Here is a 21,927-nt window from a genome sequence, read left to right as displayed (position 1 = left end):
ATCATGTTATATCATGAGAAATAAAAATACATGCTAGAACAGGCGAAAACATATTCATGAAATAAAGCAGTTACAATTTGTCTTGCACAACATAAAGACGATATTTACTGTAACTGTTGATGGATGCCAGAGTTCTTCCTATAAATTGCCAGATATAAAGAATCCAAAATTACTGAAATGTACAGTAACGAAACACATGAATAGTATATTGCAAGAAAAAGGAAAAATTGGTATAGTGTAAAAGAAAAATGACAAGGCATCACAACATAATAATTTAGTAAAACAACAAAAGGTCCAAACAAAAAAGGCTTAAAAGGGTTATCTGAGACTAACAAATGCTTCCCCCCATATGCCGGGCCCCTCACACTGAATTTACTTGCCTTCCTCCCCGATCCCTGCTCTGCTCCTGGTCCCCGCACCGCTGCAGCTACTTTTCCCCGTGCGCGGATGAAAACATCCAATGTCGGGGGTGAGCAGCCAATGGCAGGCGGTGATGGTGATGAGCCTGCCTAGCATCGCGGGTGATGCTAGGGAGGATTGTCCCAATCACCGCCTGTCATTGGCTGCCCCTCCCCCCCCAACACCAGATGTTTTCATCCGCGCATGGGGAGAAGCAGCTGCGGTGGTGCGGGGACCAGGAACGGCACAGGGAGTAGGGAGCCAGATAAGTAGATTGAATGTGAGGGGCCCAGCGTATGGGGGGCATTTGTTAGTCTCAGATAACCCTTTTAGCAATCGACAGAGCAAAGGCCTAGGCACAGGTTAAGACCCCCATACACATTAGTGTATCGTTGGCCGAACCCACTGAGAACAGAAGATTCAAGTAACAGTCTGATGTGTATGAGGAGCTTCCAACTCTCCCCCAACAATTGGGGGAGAAAATGATCAAGCAAAGTGAATATTTTCATCTGATCCTTTTTGTCCTTCTGGGAGATAAGGCGCCACCAGAGGTGTTTGGCAGAAGCTTTCTCCACCCTGCCCAAGCCAAATGTGTATGGGGGAGTTGTGAGGGGGTCAGGAGAGATAGCTGTTGGCTGAATGATTGTTCAGGGGCTTATATTACTAGCTGCTCATGTGCTGGTAACAGTACATGCATTCAGCTAGTAATAAGCATCATTACACTTTCGACACTGATGTCCTACAGCGTAACAAAAATAATTAATTCACTGAGAACTTGGCGACTGATTGAGGATCCCGTCCATCAGCAGCCTCCATTCACTTATACTGGAGCTGGACAAGGGAACTAGCGCATATGCAGTTTGTTTCCAGTAATGGAGGCTGCTGATGGACGGGATCCTCCATCAGCGGCAAAGTTCCCAGCACAGCACAGGCGTAAACATGAATGATTAATAGTAAACTATCAGACATCAGTCCTGAATAATGTTGACACGCAAATCTACCGCTCTGGCCAAAATGGCACCTCCCTGCTATCCAGAATCCCAGCGTGTCTGCCAGCTATATCGTCATTTTTCTCCTTCTGCTTCCTAAAACTCAACATGGAGAAAACTGAATTCATCAGCTTTCCTCCATGTCACTCAGCCCCCCTAACTGACCTATCCATTACAGTTAATAGCACAACGCTTTCTCCAGTCTCGCAGGCCCGCTGCCTGGGGGTAACATTGGATCCTGCCCTGTCCTTTAAGTCGCATATCCAAACCCTCACCTCCACCTGCCGTTTTCAACTTAAGAACATATCTTGGATTCGCGGCTTCCTCACCCAACTACAGTTGTGTTCAAAATAATAGCAGTGAATAAAGCTCAAAATCCTTCTAATAGCTTTTATTTCCATACACGCAAATGCATTGGGAACACTACACATTCTATTCCAAATCAAAACATGAAGAAAAACATATCAAATTTGTGTTGTTCCTCTAAAAAAAAAAATGGAAGAAGAGTGAATATAAGACTGTTCAAAAAAATAGCAGTTTTTGTATTCTTCTTTACAAACTCAAACATTCACTATATAAACTGAAAAATGTTTGAAGATTTTGCTTTCCTTTTGAATCACTTACCGTAACTAATATTTAGTTATATAACCACTGTTTCTGAGAACTGCTGTACATCTGTGTTGCATGGAGTCAACCAACTTCTGGCCCCTGTGACCAGGTATTCCAGCCCAGGATGATTGGACGACATTCCACAGTTCTTCTCTTTTTCTTGTTTATGCCTCAGAAACTGCATTTTTTATGTCACCCCACAAGTTTTCTATTGGATTAAGATCCGGGGATTGAGCTGGCCGCTCCATAACGTCAATCTTGTTTATCTGGAATCAAGATGTTGCAAGTTTACTGGTGTGTTTGGGGTCGTTGTCTTGTTGGAACACCCATTTCAAGGGCATTTCCTCTTCAGCATAAGGCAGCATGACCTCTTCAACTATTCTGATGTATTCAAATTGATCCATGATCCCTGTTATGCGATAAATAGGCCCAACACCGTAGTATGAGAAACATCCCCAAATCATGATGCTTGCGCCACCATGCTTCACTGTCTTCACAATGTACTGTGGCTTGAATTCAGTGTTTGGGGGGGTCGTCTGACAAACTCTCTCCGGCCACTAGACTCAAAAAGAACAATCTTACTTTCATCAGTCCACAAAATGTCTCTTTAGGCCAGTCACTGTGCTCTTTGGCAAATTGTAACCTCTTCAGCACATGTCTTTTTTTCAACAGTGGGACTTTGCGGGGGCTTCTTGCAGATAGCTTGGCTTCACATAGGTGTCTTCTAATTGTAACAGTACTCACAGGTAACTTTAGACCTTCTTTGATCTTCCTGGAGCTGATTGTTGTCCGGGTCCTTGAGATTTTGACTATTCTTCTATCCGTTTGAATGGTAGTTGTTCTGCTTTCTTCCACGTAGTTCAGGTTTTGGTTGCCATTTTAAAGCATTTGCGATCATTTTAGCTGAGCAGCCAATCATTTTCTGCACTTCATTATATGTTTTCCCCTCTCCAACTTTTTAATCAAGGTACACTGTTCTTCTGAACAATGTCTGGAACAACCCAGTTTCCTCAGAATTTCTGAGAGAAATGCACTGTAACCAGCATATACAACATTTGCTGCCTTCCTTTCTTAAATAAGGGCAATAATTGCCACCTGTTTTTCAAAGAATGAATAACCTCACTCATTGAACACCACACTGCTATCATTTTGAACATGCCCCTTTCAATAAGTGATTGAATTACAGAGAATCAGCAGCATGCATGTCATGACTGTTGGGTCTTTTGGGCTTTCTATTACTCTACTACACCTGCTAGTAAATTATTTGCCATGTAGAAATATAATTTCTACCAAAAACAGTGATCAGGTTAGTGATTTCTGACTGCTATTATTTTGAACACAACTGTAAGTCAACTAAAATACTAGTGCATGCACTCGTCATCTCCCAACTGGACTACTGCAACATCCTCCTGTGTGGCCATCCAGCACTCTCGCTCCCCTCCAATCTATTCTCAACTCTGCTGCTCTCCCCTTGTTTCTCCTCTGCCTCCCCCTCTGCCAGTCTCTTCATTGGCTCCCCATTGCCCAGTGAATTCAGTTTAAAATACTTACAACTTCATATAAGACCTTCTACAACCTGCCCCCTCCTTATATCTCTGACCTGCTTTCCAGATACATCCCCACACGTAATCTCAAATCCTCACAAAACCTCCTCCTCTGTTTTTCAACCTGAAAACCCACTTCTTCAGGAAAACCTACCACCTGCAATGAGCATGCTGCCACCACACGAGCAGCCTATACCCTCACCTACTGTGTTCTCCCCTCCCCTTATAGATTGTAAGCTCTTGCGGGCAGGGTCCTCTACCCCTCTGTGCCAGTCTGTTAATAGTTCTTGTTTATTGTACAGGGAGGGCCATTTATATGGATACACCTTAATAAAATGGGAATGGTTGGTGATATTAACTTCCTGTTTGTGGCACATCAGTATATGTGAGGGGGGGAAACTTTTCAAGATGGATGGTGACCATGGCGGCCATTTTGAAGTTGGCCATTTTGAATCCAACTTTTGTTTTTTCAATAGGAAGAGGGTCATGTGACACATCAAACTTATTGGGAATTTCACAAGAAAAACAACAGTGTGCTTGGTTTTAACTTAACTTTATTCTTTCATGAGTTATTTACAAGTTTCTGACCACTTATAAAATGTGTTCAATGTGCTGGCCATTGTGTTGGATTGTCAATGCAACCCTCTTCTCCCACTCTTCACACACTGATGATGTGTTTCCCTCTTTATGCACTGAAGCTGGCACGTTCCCGGAGTTTTTCCAGTAAGATGGTGCACCACCACATTATGGGTGTCAGGTCCGAGCATTCCTAGATGAACAGTTTCCTGGAAAGTGGATTGGTCATCGTGGGCCAGTTGAATGGCCCCCAAGGTCTCCCGATCTGACCCCCTTAGACTTTTATCTTTGGGGTCATCTGAAGGCAATTTTCTATGCTGTGAAAATACGAGATGTGTAGCACCTGAAACTACGGACACTGGAAGCCTGTGCTAGCATTTCTCCTGCGGTGTTGCTATCGGTGTGTGAAGAGTGGGAGAAGAGGGTTGCATTGACAATCCAACACAATGGGCAGCACATTGAACACATTTTATAAGTGGTCAGAAACTTGTAAATAACTCATGAAAGAATAAAGTTACGTTAAAACCAAGCACACTGTTGTTTTTCTTGTGAAATTCCCAATTGATGTGAAATTCCCAATTGATGTGTCACATGACCCTCTTCCTATTGAAAAAACAAAAGTTGGATTCAAAATGGCCGACTTAAAAATGGCCGCCATGGTCACCACCCATCTTGAAAAGTTCCCCCCCTCACATATACTAATGTGCCACAAACAGGAAGTTAATATCACCAACCATTCCCATTTTATTAAGGGGTATCCATATAAATGGCCTACCCTGTATTTTTATATTTGTGAAACCCGGTCTGGATGTACAGCGCCATGGAATTAAAGGCACTTTAAAATAAATAATAATAATATTACTAGCTGCATGCTTGTGCTGTTACCTTTCAAATACAGGTCATACAAATGTCAGGGGAAGCATAAAGTACATGAAAGGATGGAAAGAAGGAGATGGAGGGAATAGAAGGCCTTCTCAAGGGCAACCTTATCAAGAGGGGCTTCACTCAGCCACAGACAATGTATGTTGCAATTGATACCATTGGGTCCAGATAGTCTGTGATTTGTAAGGGCTGTATTACACCAACAGATTATCTGACCAATATCTGTCCAATCAGACCGATAGTTGGTGTGTATAATCTGGTGGTGTAATACAGCCCTAAGATAATGTATTCCAACGCTATCTCTTACTTTTCACAGATAAGTGTTTTACAGCTGCTTACTGAGTTATTGATCTCCATTAGCAATACCATAATTATACATGTGTGTGTTATACTAGGAAAAAGAATGAAAGCATCAGTTGCTTACACTGGTGTCTGCATTCAAAGAACTGAAACTGAAAAACAACTGGCCATAGAAATAAATGTTACTACAAATCTACTTCCTTCCTCATATGACTAAAATAACAAAGTTAAGACATCATCATTTTGTCACCAGTGAATAATTTGTGATCTAATTCTTCACAGAGGAGAAGATATTTTGTCCATTCTGACCAAAGTAAACAAAGATGTCAGTGAGATGGAGTACTTCAAGGATGGGAGGACCAATATGAAGCAAATGCCACAGCCAACTTATACTCTACGACAAAAGCTTGTGTTCCCTAAACCCCTTGCTCCATTTAAACCGCCTTTTCAGGAAAAAAACTGATTTTCAGGGCAAAAATTTTTGATTGTTGTCATTGTGAACCTGGGAAACAGGGACCTTACATCCTTTTAGCGTCGACGTTTCACAGTAAGCCAGGCACGTCACCGTGATCTCCATGAAACCGTACAGAGACGTGTGTATGTGAAGGCAGCCAGTGGTTTGAAATATCCGGTAATCCAGAATTCCAGCCGTTCTGGGGATTTCAGATGTGCAATATAAAACTAGCATTTAGGTTAGATCCATTTGAACACAAGTATTGAAATAACAATCAACTTTCGTTATAGCTTCATCTCAGGTCTATGTTAAGCATTTTATATCACCCCAGATTAGCCTAAACATTTGAAATATTTTTTTCTTTTTAGTTTTGGTATTGAATGTAAGTGCTGCGCATCTTAGTACATTTAGATTATTTAAAGGGGTTGCCAGTTTTGGACTCTCTCCGCTTGTTAGACAGGTCTTCAGACCACAACTTGATCACAAAGTGCCTTAAGTGCCCCATCAGCAATCATCTATTCTCTCTGGGGGGCAGTAAGTGTTCAATTTCCTATGTTATCACCACAGGAGAAATTAAGTATTACACAGTGCCCATTAAAATGCATGTGTTATCTGTATCCGGAACAGCCTTCTGCAGTCTAAGCGCTAGTGTGGGTACAGCCGCACAGATATATTTGGAGGAGGTTTTGAAGCAGATCTGCCTGCAGGATTTTCAGCCAAAGCCAGAAGTGGACCCACCAGGAAGGAGAAGTATAAGCCCTTCCCTTATTTATCTGATTCCTTTCACATCCACTTCTGGCTATGGCCTGCAGGCAGATCTGTTTCAAAACAATGTCCTCTGTGTGGCCGTACCCTAAGAGAAAGTTAGGAAGCAGATTTTCCTCTGTTTCTGTCTGCAGGGGATGGGAGCTAGTTTTTGCCAATAGCTCTCAAACAACTTCAAGCCTAGGATATAGCATACTGATGAGAAAACAGCTACAAAGGTGCCAGATACAAGTGAAATAGTGGTCAGAAATAGTTTTATTCATCACATACTCACTCTGCTATTGATTAATGCAAACTTTGTTAGGTTGGGTTTGTAAGGTTCGGTACAGTGTCAAACCCATGGTATATTATAAACCATACTACAGAAAAAAAAAGTGTTTTTATAGTCATTTTTGTGTTGCTTTTGTGAATTATTAAGATTTTTTTTTATTTGACAAAATGCATCAGCCTCTAGTTATGTAGTTTTTTTTCTAGCATTTTCCTATAGGAGTTGAAAAGTGCCAGTAAAAATGCCTGTTTAAAGTATTAAAAAAAAAAAAAAAAAACCTGTAAGAAAGAATACCAGAAAGAAAGTGCAAAAACAAGAAACTGGTGAGAGCTGTGAAGAAGACTTCACTTACTACTAGTGGGGATAACTACTGTTCTGTGGATTCTTGGAACTCTTTTTTTTTTTTTTTTTTTTAACTGTTTTTATTAAGTTTTCAAATATTTAAAGAATAAACATACAAACAAAGGCAGTGTCGCACTGCTACCATTGGTATCCATTCTTACAAGTGCAAAGTAATTTACCAGTTGTAGTGTCCATGAACATACAGAGGCTGACAAAAACCCAACTAAGCTGTCAGTATTAGCTGTCCGCCTCCGTGGGATACAATAGCCGCCATCCCCGAGAGAGCCTTAATATTATAGACTGATATGATCCCCAGTGGGCTCCCGGGGTAGATGCCCTGATATTGTCTCATTCCTATTGTACCCTGTAGTAGTGAATTAGAGAACGACACAGACAAATAAAGAAAAGACTAGAACAAAAACGGAGATGCTCGGGACTGTTTGGGCTCAATGATCCCCCCCCCACCCCCCAATCAGGATAGTAGAAGGATTCTTGGAACTCTTATTTATCCAGCTCATTGGTTGGAGGGATAATGGATGTATTCATTTTAAACTATAGGGAATAGCCAAGCTTTGCCTTTTCATTGTATAATGAACAGGGGGCTAACGAGAGCACAATGTACTGGAAACTCTGTTATAATAACCATAAAACATAAAAGATTATATTTAGCAAAATCTCTTAATTGGGTCACCCCATAAAGAAAAATGCAGGCCTGGTGCCTGTCCTCTGTTCCGGGTCTAATAGTTGACACTCCCGGCAGTCATTTGTTGTGATCGGGGTAAGCTGTGAAAGGCTGAATATTTCCCCTTCAGTGAAAAATGTAGAATAATGGGCGGGTAAACTGCTAAAAACATATCAGGAAAGAATCAATTTTTTTTATTGTGCAGATATTTACATAGAATCGCCTTATATAGAAAACCTTGTAATGTCTATTCCAAACAACACAATCACAGAATCATTAACCAGTGCTCATGTTGTGTTATTAGATGTGTTCTTACTACTGTTTCAGGGGGACTGCCAAATTTACATGGAGAGGCACTGCTGCTATTCACAGTACTGTGACACAAAGACAAATGGTTGTACATGTATTTTTTAGTAATATTTTGCTTTATTTTAACCATAATAATAAGTAGGTACTTTTAGCATCCCAGCCAGGGGCGGACTGGGAACTAAAAGTGGCCCTGGAAAAAAAACTAAAAGTTGCCCCATGTTGTAGGCAGGACTAAATTGATAGAAGACAGGGCAACATAAGTAGTCGGGGACAACAGAAGTAGACATGGCCTGCAATACCATAGTGCAGCACAAAGTACCGCTGCAGCAGAATCAAATACCACAGTACAGCATAAAATACTGCCGCCCTCTCCGCCTGAGGATGGTAATACAGTTGGGTTCAGGAGGGCAACTGCAGCCAATGCATCAGATCATTATGTACTTGGCATGCTGCCATCAGGAGGGCTTGGGTGGCCCCCTGGGCATCGGCCCACCGGGAAATTTCTCTACAGGGTCTAAGGCCAATCCACCCCTGACCTTAGCCAACATAGCAGACAGAATCTTGAGAGTGGGATTGCCTCTTAAGCTCCATTCACATCTGCATTGTGGCTTCTGTTCATAATGGAAACCACAAAGCTCTGGCAGATCTGTTGCATGATGGACACCAGCAGAACCTGACAGACCCCATTGACTGATGATGGGGTCCATCTAGTCTTGCCAAGGTCTCTGATATTTTGATAGAAAAAATGTTGCTGCATGAATGGCACCCCTGACGCAGATGGGAACAGAGCCTTATTTGTGCATGACACCACCTGGTGCCAGTATACAGAGGATCCATGGTTGTGCTAATTTGTATGTAGAATTTGTGGATGAAACCCATAGAAGTGCAATGGCAAAAGCATCAAACCAGCACATCTTTGGAAATAAATATTGCATACAGTATTTACACACTCTTATACCAAAAATTTTTTTAACTGAAGTGCTGGATTATTTTATAGTAACATAGGTAGTGAGATGTCACTACAATAATAAAAAGAATTGCTTTTTTATTACTTGAAATCATGGCACATCAATATTTAACATTTTTAATATTTTGTAAAGTTTGACTTCCTGAATGAAATATGGTGCTCTGAAAAAGGCAATAAAATTGAAAACTACCCAACTGTCGTTTGAGTGTTGCATTTACTGTTGAGGAATGTTTCATGAGGATCTTGGACTATTATCTGCTGTAGTACATGAGCAATATTGCAGATCAGGAGTCCAGATCACTATGTTTTTTATTCTACTACTACCCCTTGTCAGGACTGCCATGTATACCCGTACTGACCAACCGGAATGCCTCTTGTAAGAGATGTTGGATGGCCTCTTTCCCACCTTAACAATAAGTTGGTGGAGAATGGTTTATGACAGGGGTCAAGTCCTTGGAAAAAAAAAAGTGTGGGAACTTACCCAAGATCCACTTGCCACCCCGACTCCCCCTCCCAAAAAAATAATAATAATATATATATATATATATATATATATATTTATTTAGCCGAAAATTCAGTGCAACATAAACAAAAACTGGAATTTGCACTATATGTCTGTTCAGGCGTAATTCGTCTTTCATATTATAAGCTCTCTTTATATATAATTTACTTACAGTTCTGAAGACTCAGGGGTGCTGGCTGGCTTGGCTGGGCAGAAGAAGTGTGGGAGACTGTGAGGCCTTTTTTCTCCAAGCTGCTCCGGAAAAACTATATTTTTCATTACACTTCAGGTCAGACTACCAATCAGACCCCCAATGTTAATAAGACCTCAGAGCACAGCTCAGACCCCAATATGAATGACCCCCAATCTGACCTCAGATAAGAGCCCCATGCCTCATAGCAGCCCCCTGTAGCCTTCTAGCAGCCCCCAGTAGCCTCTCCATCAGCCCTCAGTGCCTTTTACCAGCCCCCAGTGCCTCTCACCAGCACCCAGTTCCTCTCCATCAGCCCCTAGTGCCTCTCCATCAGCCCCTAGTGCCTCTCTATCAGCCCCCAGTGCCTCTCACCAGTCCCCAGTGCCTCTCACCAGCCCCCATGTCTCTCCATCATCCCCCAGTGCCTCTCCATCAGCCCCCAGTGCCTCTCCACCAGCCCCCAGTGCTTCTCCATCAGCCCCCAGTGCCTCTCACCAGCGGCCCCCCCAGTGCCTATCCATCAGCTCCCAGGCCCCCCAGTCAGTGCCTCACCATCAGACCCCCCAGTCAGTGCCTCTCCATCAGACCCCCCAGGCAGTGCCTCTCCATCAGCCTCCTACGCGATGATCATGCTGTCGGCTGTGCTGTAAAGGCTGCGCACAGCGTGATGTCACAGAGTGCCTGATGCCTGTGCGCAGCCCTGCAGAGCCGAGGACCAGGAAGCAGTGAGTACAAAGCCTTCACCGCTCCCTGGTCCTTTTGCCCGTAGACCGGCGTTAAAGATGGGCGGCCCTGAAAGGGAACGGCGTTCCTGCTATGAAAATAGTGCAGGAACGCCGTTACCACATGTTCTCATAGGTCTTATGATGTATATTGGTTTCCAAGGTGCCAGGTGAAGCTTTTCTAATTTGTGCATCAAAAAAGACAGTAGTATCCACGTGTATTTCACAGGTGAACCTCAAGCCAATCGGGTTGTATATCAGGAATTCCAGAGATACGCCATTAGCGACACACATTAACTCGACACATAGGGAAATTTTTAATCTGTCCGCTTCATGAGGATCAAGCTTGAGAAACAATTAGGAGGGTTTAGCAACGTGAAACCTGATGGATATATCAATTGAGGGTCATGGCTCCCAATGGGTTAAATGGGCAACTTTATTTAGGTTGCTATATACAGGGTGGCCCACATAAAAGTAGCCTGCTTCCGATGGTGTTAGTGTTTTCCTTGAGTTCCTCCAGGGGATGTTGATTTTTAGCGGGTGCTTTCAGCTTTAAATTTCCCTACAGCTAAAAATCGCATATTTCTCCGAATGATTGCTCCCTAGACAAAACGAGACATTATAACTAATGAAAGGTCTTTGGGAATATATTTATAATAAAGTGATATGTAAGTATGTTGATTTTCTTAATTCCCTGAGAACCCCGGGGTTGTCTCAATTCAGCAAATGGCATTCATCATATAGACAAAGGTAAGACAAGGCACTTACTAATGTATTGTGATTATCCATATTGCCTCCTTTGCTGGCTTGATTCATTTTTCCATCACATTATTACCCAGCTCATATCCAAGGGATACGACCACCCTGTAATCCAGCAAAGGTGGCTGTGGTTGCACAGTGTAGTAAAGTGTGATGGCCTCTATGGTGGCTTGGACCATGGGAGCGTGTATAGGCACACATGTGCAGCAGCTCCCATGGGCCACCTTGTATCTGTGCTGCAGCGGTGGCCATAACCCCTGGATATGAGCATTGTATAATGTGATTGAGGCAATATGGACAATCGCAATAAATCAGTAAGTGCCTTGTATTAACTTTCTCTACATGATTAATTCCATTTGCTGAAGTGAGGCAGCCCCTGTAACCCTTCCCGACATATGACATACTAGTACATCATAGCGGGAAGTGACTTCCTGCAATTTGTTGTACTAGTACATCATGTTGCACGGGCGTGCACTGGAGCGGTGTGCGCCCGATCAGTGCAGAGGCCCAGCAGTCACTGATAGTTGGGCCCCTGCTGTATCCGCCCGCATTGCTGTAAAATTTGATGCCAGCAGATTAACCCTTTCAATGCCGCAGTCAGCACTGACCATGGCATAGAAGGTGTTTGCGGTCAGTCAGTGTCTCCATCAGGTCCCCGCACTGCGGTGACCCGATGGGTGAGAAGGCAGCCCGATGCCTTGCAGAGGCATCCTGGCTTGCCTTCTACGAAGGGGCAGGATCTCCTAGGCAATTGTCAGTGTATTACACTGTTTCCCCTGACGTCCTCGGCAGTACATGAAGGGTTAACTGAGTCCTATTCTCGCACCAGGACCGCCCCCCTAGATAACAAACAAGATAATTGATTGATTAATGATCCTGTAGGTTCCTATAAAACACCCCCTCTGGCAGACCTCCAATGTGTTTTTTTTATGTCCTCTTTCTGGACAGGTCCATTGCCCACCCTCCTGTAAGCCCTCATGTCTGGGGGGTGTCCCAGGTTTTTGGCTCAGAGTTCAGCTAGCCATGGGGGTGCCTTGGCGCTGCTCTGTATAATCCCTCCCTTCTACCTGGAATGGCCACTCTGCTGGGAGGTTCGCCTGTGCTCTCATGTCGCTCCAGCGCTGTTACTTCTCTGGGCGGCAATGGCGGCGCTTGTGGAACGCAGCGTTCGGCGGCGTTTGACGTCATCAGCGGGCACCGCCCCCGGAGTTTCTGGTGGCAAATTCAAATGGTTTCTATTATTTAAGGTGGTATTTTCCTGGCTCTTGCTGCCCTGGTGCTTTGGCAGCCGAGCTCTTTTATCTTTGTGGTACCCCTGGTCCTGGCTCTTTCTTATCTGGTCACAGACAATTATTATGGCTTTATACCATTATATGTCATTTTAAATTAACCTATTCTTTCTCTAGATGTCCAGCCTAGGAGGAAAGAGATCCAGGAAGCACAGGCACAGGCTGTGCCAATCCTGCGACCAGCCTCTCCCTAATGACTACCAGGATGATTATTGTGGAAGCTGCGGACTAGAGGCGTGTGAAGAGGCAAAAGAAAAAGCAGCCCTTGTGTATCACTTGTATTAAACCGCTTCCTGAGGGTTATACGTCTAACATTTGCGCAGCCTGTACCCAGCCGGAGGTTATCTCTGAAGACAATACAAAAAAATTGATTTCTCTACTTGAATCCTTTCTGTCTCAATCTAAGAGACAGAAGACGCATAAGAGGAAACGGGTTGACCCTAGCCCTTCTACGTCTGCCGAGAGGTCTTCTCACTCGGAAGGGGAGGTGTCCTCTGGTTGTAGCTCAGATCCAGAACTGGCCATAGAGGAGAATTTTTTGTTCAGGAAAGAAGATATTAACCGTCTCATCAAGGATGTCAAGCATATTATTGAATCCAAGACGGAGACGCGCACCGACCAAGATGAGGGGAGCCTGTTTTACTTTCCTAAGAAGAAAGCGCGGGTCTTTCCCAGTCATCCGGTGCTTGAATCTATCATCCAGAAGGAATGGAAATATCCTTTAAGGAAAATGGATTCAGGAAGAAGAACGAAGGCTATGTACAGAATAGACCCTGCTGAATGAAAAGTGGGGGGCTCCTTCCAAGGTCGATCCTGCAGTGGCCAGACTAGCGAAGAGGTCCTTTTTTCCCTCTGATGACTCCACGTTATTGAAGGATCCTATGGATAAGAAGGCAGATAATCTCCTGAAGCGGCTTTATTCTTATATAGCCTCCCTGAAGAAGGCGTCCATGGCAGCAGTGCCTGTAGCCCGTGCCCTGAGGGTATGGTTGAGTCAACTGGGAAGGGATATTGAAGATGGTGTTAATAGAGAGGATTTACTTCAGCAGCTCCCTTCCCTGAAGATCGCGGCAGAGTTCCTATGTGACTTTCCCGTAGATACCCTGAGAGGCCTTGCCAAAAATATGGCCCTCTCCAACTCTATCAGGAGGTCCATCTGGTTGAAATTGTGGTCGGGTGATGTCCCCTCCAAGAACAACCTTTGCTCTCTTCCATTTGAACCTGGGCGTCTGTTCGGCTCGCAGTTAGATACTCTTTTGGAAACCAATAAAGAGGATAAAGCTCTGGAATTTACTCCTTCTAGGCGCAGATTTCAATCCAGAAGTTTTCGGCCCTTTAGAAGGCAATGCTTTCAGAGATCCGATTTTCGCGGGCGTTCGGACAGGAAAGGATCTGACCGAAGATTTTTTACCAGGACATCGGATAAGAGTAGGAAGAGACCAGAAGATAAACCCTCCAAAGAGGGTTTCTGACGCCAGAAGCCAGAGGGTAGGAGGACGGCTTACTCAATTCTACGCAGCATGGCAAGAAATTTCCTCAGACAATTGGGCCTTGAGGATCGTAAAAGAAGGCTACTCACTGGAGTTTATCCGCCATCCAAGAGACCGCTTTCTCTTAAATCAAAGAGAAGACCTTCGGGTCATAGACCTCGTAAAATAATTCATTCTAAAGGGTGCTCTGGAACCTGTTCCAAGACAGCAAGAAGGAACAGGAGTGTATTCCAGAGTGTTTCCAGTCCCCAAGCCAGAGGGAAAGTGGCGTCTAATTATAGACCTCCGCTACGTGAACCAATTTATCAGAAAGATTCATTTCAAGATGGAAAACATAAAATCGATCACGTCTTTGCTTCAGGAAGGTCACTTTTTGGCTTCCATCGACCTGAGAGATGCTTATCTCCATGTCCCAATAAAGAACTCGTCCAGACGCTTTCTGAGGATTGCAATTGTCATGGGAGGAAAGATAAAACATCTTCAATTCAAAGCCCTGCCGTTCAGTCTCTCATCAGCACCCATAATTTTCACGAAATTGGCCGTGATCGCCGTTGCAAGTTTACGCCTACAAGCCTTGCAGGTGTTTCCGTACCTGGACGACTGGCTTGTAGTGGCACCCACCAGGGACTCGCTGAATTCTCATCTCCAAAGTCATCAAGCTGCTTCAGTCTCTGTTTTTTTTTGATCAATTGGGACAAATCCGACATCCAGCCAGCAACATCCAAAACGTTTCTAGGCTTCAGGATAGAAACTTGCACCATGACCCTGTATCTCCCAACCTCCAGGATAAACTCTGTCACATCATCAATAAGGGCCTTAATTACGGGCCGAAGACCTACAGTCCACAAGGTGATGAAAACCCTGGGTCATATGACATCGGTAATAGATGCAGTTCCATGGGCTCAGGCCCACATAAGAGAATTACAACAGGACTTGCTTCAGGTTTGGAAGCACAACCACAATCTTTCAGCCCATGTCAGGTTGAGACCTTCTACAATCGCAGAGCTGAAATGGTGGTTAAGAGGAAGGAATTTATCCAGGGGCAGACCCTTCCAGCTGACACCTACAGTGACTGTCACAACGGACGCTTCCTCCAGGGGCTGGGGAGCCCATCTCGGAAGCAGTTGGGTTCAAGGTTCTTGGTCCTGCACAGAACAACAGCTGTCCTCAAACTTCAGGGAGTTGAAGGCCATCAAGCTGGCATTACAACACTTTCGGACAGATTTGGAAGACCAGTCAGTCCTAATTCAGACGGACAATCTCCCAGCTGTTTTTTACATAAACAAGCAGGGGGGCACCCGGAGCCGTTTACTCCTTGCGTTATGCAAGAAGATCTTTGCATGGGCAGAGAGGCACGTACAAAGTCTAAGGGCGGTACACATCAAAGGCTTGTTGAATACTCAGGCGGATCTTCTGAGTCGGAAGAAGATCAGACAAACCGAGCTGAACCAGAAATACTTCCTGCAGATTACAGCCAGATGGGGTACTCCGTCTATAGATCTGATGGCCTCCAAGGAAAACAGCAAACTTCCCAAGTTCTGTTCTCTGAACAAATTCCAGAATCCGGCAGCGGTGGATGCTTTTTCTATAACTTGGAAAGACCAATATGTTTATATCTTTCCTCCGGTGCCTCTCATCTTAAGACTCCTGCAGATGATTCTATTAGAGAAACCTTGAGCTATATTGATACTCCTTTTTGGCCACGCAGGCCATGGTTCCCACTTCTACTCCAGTTATCCAAAGGAGTCTACTGGAAGCTTCCATCTCATCCCGACTTACTAGTTCAGAATGGCCTCTTTCATCAGCATCTGAACAAACTTCATCTCACAGCTTGGAGACTGAGAGGTCCAGACTAGAAGGAAAAGGTCTGTCTGTCCATGTCATCAATACCCTACTCTCCTCTCGGAAAGCTTCTACAAATATCAAGTATGAAAAGATATGGAGGAAATTTTCATCCTGGATGTCAGAGAATGAGTGTTCAGATATTACAGTCCCTGTTATCCTCCAGTTCTTGCAAGATGGATTTCAGAAAGGTCTTACTCCAAACACCTTGAAGGTGCACATGACAGCCATTAATGCGATGACAGAGGGCAAGTTCGGACATGATCTCTTAATTAATCGCTTCTTCAAGGCCATTAAAAAGCTTAGGCCGGTCCCGAGACACCCTATGCCTATTTGGATCTATCATTGGTCCTCAGAAGGTTGACTGAACCCCCCTTTGAGCCCTTAGTAGACGCAGATCTTAAATGGCTCTCCTGCAAAGTTATCTTTCTTATTGCCATCACTTCAGCTAAGAGACTCGGAGAATTACAAGCTCTTTCGGTCAAGACACCGTATTTAAGAATCCTGCCGGATGGAGTTTTGCTGCGCACTCTACCTTCCTTTGTGCCTAAAGTTCCTTCTTCCGCTAACGTCAACCGAGAAGCGTTTCTACCAGTTTTTTTCCCAGACCCCTCAGATGAAGAACAAGCCCGCTGGCACACCCTAGATGTCAAGAGAGCAGTAGAGATCTACCTTCAGAAAACAGAGAATTTTAGACTAGATGAAAATCTGTTTTTGCTATACTCCGGTCCTAATAAAGGTCACAAGGCATCTAAGGCTTCCCTGGCAAGATGGATCAAGTCTATCATTTTGGAGGCATACACCATAGAGGGCATTTCTCCTCCTCCGATTAGAGCCCACTCAACTAGGGCCACAGCAACATCTTGGGCTGAACAAGCGCATGTCTCCCTAGAAGAAATCTGTAGAGTTGCATCATGGTCTACGCCATCTACCTTCATGAAGCACTACCGTCTGGACATAGATAATAAGAGCTCAGCCTTTGGCACCGCGGTGTTGAGTGCAGCCGTTCAGTAATTCCCTCCCTTCAGTATCTATGCATTTCCCTTCATGTGCTGCCGAGGACGTCAGGGGAAAGTGAAAATTTATTACCTGGAAATTTGCTTTCCATGAGTCCGAAGGCAGCACATACATACCCTCCCTAATAAATCCTTTTGTTTTGCATTTTGCCTGAATCTATTTTTTATACACATTGGAGGTCTGCCAGAGGGGGTGTTTTATAGGAGCCTACAGGATCATTAATTAATCAATTATCTTGTTTGTTATCTAGGTGGACGGTCCTGGGGCGAGAATAGGACTCAGTTAACCCTTCATGTGCTGCCTTCGGACTCATGGAAAGCTAAATTCCAGCTAATAAATTTTCACTGTAATACACTGAAAGGCAATGCATTACAATAAAGATGTATTGTAATGCACTGCAGAGGGGATGAGACCCCCAAAAGTTGAAGTCCCAGAGTTGGACAAGAAAAGAAAAGAAAAAAAAAAATAAGTAAATACATTTTCAAGTGAAAAAAAGCGCCTTACCCCATAAGTTGTAAAACATAGGGGGGGGGGGGGGGGAAGGAAAAAGCAGACATATTAGGTATTGCCGTGTCTGTAATGACCGGCTCTATAAAAATATCATATAATCTACCCTGTCAGATAAACACCGTAAAAATAGAAAAAATGTGCCACAAAGCCATTTTTACATCACAAAAAGTGCAATACCAAGCGATCAAAAAGTCAAATGTACCCCAAACCTCACCTCCACCTGCCGTTTTCAACTTAAGAACATCTCTTGGATTCGCGCCTTCTCCACCCAACTACAGTTGTGTTCAAAATAAAAGCAGTGTGTTTAAAAAAGTGAATAAAGCTCAAGATCTTTCTAATAGCTTTTATTTACATACACACAAATGCATTGGGAACACTACACATTCTATTCCAAATCAAAACATGAAGAAAAATATTTATCAAATTTGCGTTGTAACTCTAAAAAAAATTGAAGAAAAGTGAATATAAGACTGTTAACAAAAAATAGTGTTTGTATTCTTCTTTACAAACTCAAACATTCACTATATAAACTCAAAAATGTTTGAAGATTTTGCATTCCTTTGAATCACTTAACTTATATTTAGTTGTATAACCACTGTTTCCGAGAACTGATATACATCTGTGTTGCATGGAGTCAACCAACGTCTGGCACCTGTGAACAGGTATTTCAGCCCAGGGTGATTGGTCTAAATTCCACAGTTCTTCTCTATTTCTTGGTTTTGCCTCAGAAACAGCATTTTTGATGTCACCCCACAAGTTTTCTATTGGATTAAGATCCGGGGATTGGGCTGGCCGCTCCATAACGTCAATCTTGTTGGTCTGGAACCAAGATGTTGCACGTTTACTGGTGTGTTTGGGGTCGTTGTCTTGTTGAAACACCCATTTCAAGGGCATTTCCTCTTCAGCATAAGGCAGCATGACCTCTTCAACTATTCTGATGTATTCCAATTGATCCATGATCCCTGGTATGCGATAAATAGGCCCAACACCGTAGTATGAGAAACATCCCCAAATCATGATTCTTGCGCCACCATGCTTCACTGTCTTCACAATGTACTGTGGCTTGAAATCAGTGTTTGGGGGGGGGGGAGGGTCTGATAAACAGTCTTCGGCCACTAGACTCAAAAAGAACAATCTTACTTTCATCAGTTCACAAAATGTCTCTTTAGGCCAGTCAGTGTGCTCTTTGGCAAATTGTAACCTTTTCAGCACATGTCTTTTTTTCAACAGCGGGACTTTGCGGGGGCTTCTTGCAGATAGCTTGGCTCCACATAGGCGTCTTCTAATTGTAACAGTACTCACAGGTAATTTTAGGCCTTCTTTGATCTTCCTGGAGCTGATTGTTGTCCGAGTCCTTGCCATTTTGGCTATTCTTCTATCCATTTGAATGGTAGTTTTTCCCCTCCCCCACGACAGCACCTTAGAGAGATGGCTCCGCACCAGGACAGGAAACCTGCAGCATAAAAAGGTGGAGCCGCTCTCCCACCTCAGTGAGGTTTCCTGTCCTGGTACGGGAGCCTGCAGTTGGTCGTCCTGACCTGGAAGTCCCGGTAGATGCCGGAGGGTCAGCGGCGGCGTGTTGTACCTGCCTGGTCATTCCTCACCCATAGGTGTCGGGTGGCAGGATGGTGGTGACGGAGATTCCGGTCCACAGGGGCAGAAGGTGCCAGTCCCTCAGGTGAGGAGGACCGCACCAACGGATTGAGTGTGGCCAGAAGGCCCCAGGATGCTGCAGATCAGCCAGGACGCCACCGGATGCAAGCAGGAAGTTCCATGCGTTCCACGGCCGTGCGCTTCCGGTCAGGTGACCCCGGGTCATCCCGGCAGTTTTAAAAAGCCCTGTTCAGGTATGAGTGCTCCTGGGTTATTTAGATCGCCGGGGACTGAATTCAAAGTGCCAGAAGGTGGACCAGGTTCTGTTCCAGTAATATCTGTGGTGTGGTGGGTCTGCAGGAAGCTGTGTATCTCTCAGGTGAGAGGAGCACTTGGTGGCAGAGGGTAACTTTGTCAATGTTTCATCAGTGCAGGTTTACCCTTTATTATGGATGAAGAGAGGAGGTCTGAAAGTGCAGATATTGAGATCCTGCCGCCGGTATTGTGAGTCCTAATCTTGGTCCTTAAAGGGTTTAGGCTGTTTCCTTAGATTTGGGTATGTTCCTTTTTCTTAGACGGTGCCTAAGAAGGTGGTGGCCAAGAAAAAGAACAAGGAATGCCCTATCTGCAAGTGCTCGCTGTCAGCACTTGCAGATAGTCGCTGTCAGCAGTGCATTGAGAAGACGGTGGCTGAGGAGACTCAGAGTCTTCTGAAAGATCTAAAATCTATTATGTCCGAAGTTAAAAATTCCCTGAAAGCCGGTAGGAAGAGGAGAAGAGCGGTGAGGCAGGAGTCTGACGTGAAATCGGAAGATAGTGAATCTCTCTCCAGGGATGAGGACTCTAATGATTCCTCCTCTTCTGAAGATAACGCAAGAGAAGGGAAGTTCCTATTTCCAGCAGAAGATACGGACAAATTGTTAAGTTATCCGATCTACCCTGGAGTTGGAGGATACCAGAGAGGATAAATCTGTAGAAAATGTTGTGTTTGAGGGGCTTAGGGAAAGGAAGCGTAGATGTTTCCCTGTCCATAGATCTATTTCAGCGGTGATAGAGAAAGAGTGGAAAAAGCCAGATAAAAAGCCATTTATTTCTAAGACCTTTAAACGGAAGTACCCCTTTGAGGAAGAGGCTTCTACATCTTGGGACAAGGCCCCAAAACTGGATGTAGCCATTTCTAAGACTTCTAAAAGATCCTCCCTGCCTTTTGAGAATATGGGATTTTTAAGGGACCTCTTAGATTAGAGAATAGATTCTTCCCTTAAGAATTCGTGGGAATCTTCTGCGGCTGCTTTCAGGCCTAGTATAGCTGCCACTGTTGTTGCGAGGTCTATGTCACTGTGGTTAGATAGGCTGGAGGGGCAGATTAGGGATAAATGTTAGCATCTATACCCACTTTCCAGAAGGCCGCAGACTTTATTACGGATGCCTCGGTGGACGCGGTGAGGCTGGAAGCAAGAGCCACATCCCTTTCCAATTCTGCGCGACGTGCTTTGTGGCTTAAAAATGGAAAGGGGGAGATATGCCGTCCAAGCTGAGTCTATGTAGCATCCCCTGTGATGGCCAGTTTCTCTTTGGGTCTGAACTTGACTCTTTACTTGAAAAAGCGGCAGATAGAAAGAAAAAATTTCCCCAGGAGTCATTCACTCAGTTCAAGCAGTATAAACGGCCCTTTTGGAACCCGTCAAGATTTCAAAATAAGAAGCAGACGGGGGACAGAGAGCAGGGAGCAAGGACTAGACCCGGAAGTAAAGGTTTTTTTGTTTAGATCAGCCACAGCTCGTGCAGGAAAACAGGAAAAGCAATGATGCCATGATCCCAGTAGGGGGAAGATTAAAATTCTTCCTTCCTGCTTGGGAAAAGTTGGCAGGGAAATGGTTGATAGGTCTTCTGCGGGAGGGTCTAAGATTGGAGTTCTTGAGATACCACGCAGAAAGATTTGTGATTTCAAGATCTTCGCTTATAATGCTGCAAGAAATAAAAAAAATTGACAAGCAAAAAGGTGTTAATTCCTGTCCCAGAGTCAGAGCTAGGGAAAGGTTTCTATTCCACCCTGTTCCTAGTGAAGAAACCAGATGGGTTATACCGGACAATAATACATCTCAGATACCTGAACAAGTTCCTGAAAGCCAGAAAATTCTAAATGGAAACTATCAGGTCAGCGATATATCTTTTATCTCCAGGCTGTCATATGGCGGTTCTGGATTTAAAAGATGCTTACCATCATATTCCGATTCATCCAGATCACCAGAGATTCTTCCGGGTGGCTGTAAGAACCGAGTCGGGTCTTCTTCACTATCAGTTCCAGGCACTTCCCTTTGGCCTTTCCATGGCGCCTCGAATCTTTACCAAGGTAGTGGCGGAGATGGCTTCCTTCATCAGAAAGGAGGACATCACGTTTTTTGCCTTACCTGGACGATTTTATGGTGGTGGCCCAGTCTCAGCAGGCGTCTGTCAGGGCTCTGAATTGAGTGATGGAGGTACTTTAGTCCCTGGGGTGGCTGTTAAATGTACAGAAGTCCAGGATGCAGCCGTCAACAAGCCAGGTTTTCTTAGGTCTGGTTTTAAATTCCAGGCTGGAGAAGACTATCCTCACAGAGGAGAAGGCAGCTGGAGTTCAGGGAGTAGTTCAGAGGGTTCAGTCAGAAGAAACCTTGTCCATAAGGAAAGCTATGTCCCTGTTAGGAGTTTTGACATCCTGCATGCCAGCAGTCCAGTGGGCGCAGCGACACTCTTGACAGTTTCAGGGAGAGATCTTGGCTGCCACAAGACGGGCAGGGACGTCCCTGGAGTCAGTTATAAAATTATCAGATGTAACTCTTTCATCCCTAAATTGGTGGAAGGAAGTAGAGAATCTGACTCAGGGACTTCCCTGGTCTTTTTCCGGAACCAGTAGTTGTGACTACAGATGCCAGCCCCTGGGG

At 44.4% G+C, this 21,927-nt stretch overlaps 1 protein-coding gene across 1 annotated transcript in view; it reads left to right on the top strand.

The window, feature by feature from the left end:
• The window catches only part of LOC122944468 (caspase-8-like), a 73,763-nt gene extending 66,052 nt beyond the window's left edge, over nucleotides 1-7,711 (top strand). Inside the window, exon 11 of the mRNA XM_044302776.1 lies at nucleotides 5,582-7,711. Within this exon, the coding sequence (XP_044158711.1) occupies nucleotides 5,582-5,762 (181 nt within the window). The 3' untranslated portion in view covers nucleotides 5,763-7,711. The remainder of the gene's footprint in view (nucleotides 1-5,581) is intronic.
• Nucleotides 7,712-21,927: the final 14,216 nt, after the last annotated feature.

This window comes from Bufo gargarizans, chromosome 8, assembly GCF_014858855.1.
Source record: "Bufo gargarizans isolate SCDJY-AF-19 chromosome 8, ASM1485885v1, whole genome shotgun sequence".
Classification (NCBI taxonomy): Eukaryota; Metazoa; Chordata; class Amphibia; order Anura; family Bufonidae; genus Bufo; species Bufo gargarizans.
Note: the sequence above shows the minus strand (reverse complement) of the source record. Positions and strands in the feature narration are given on the sequence as shown.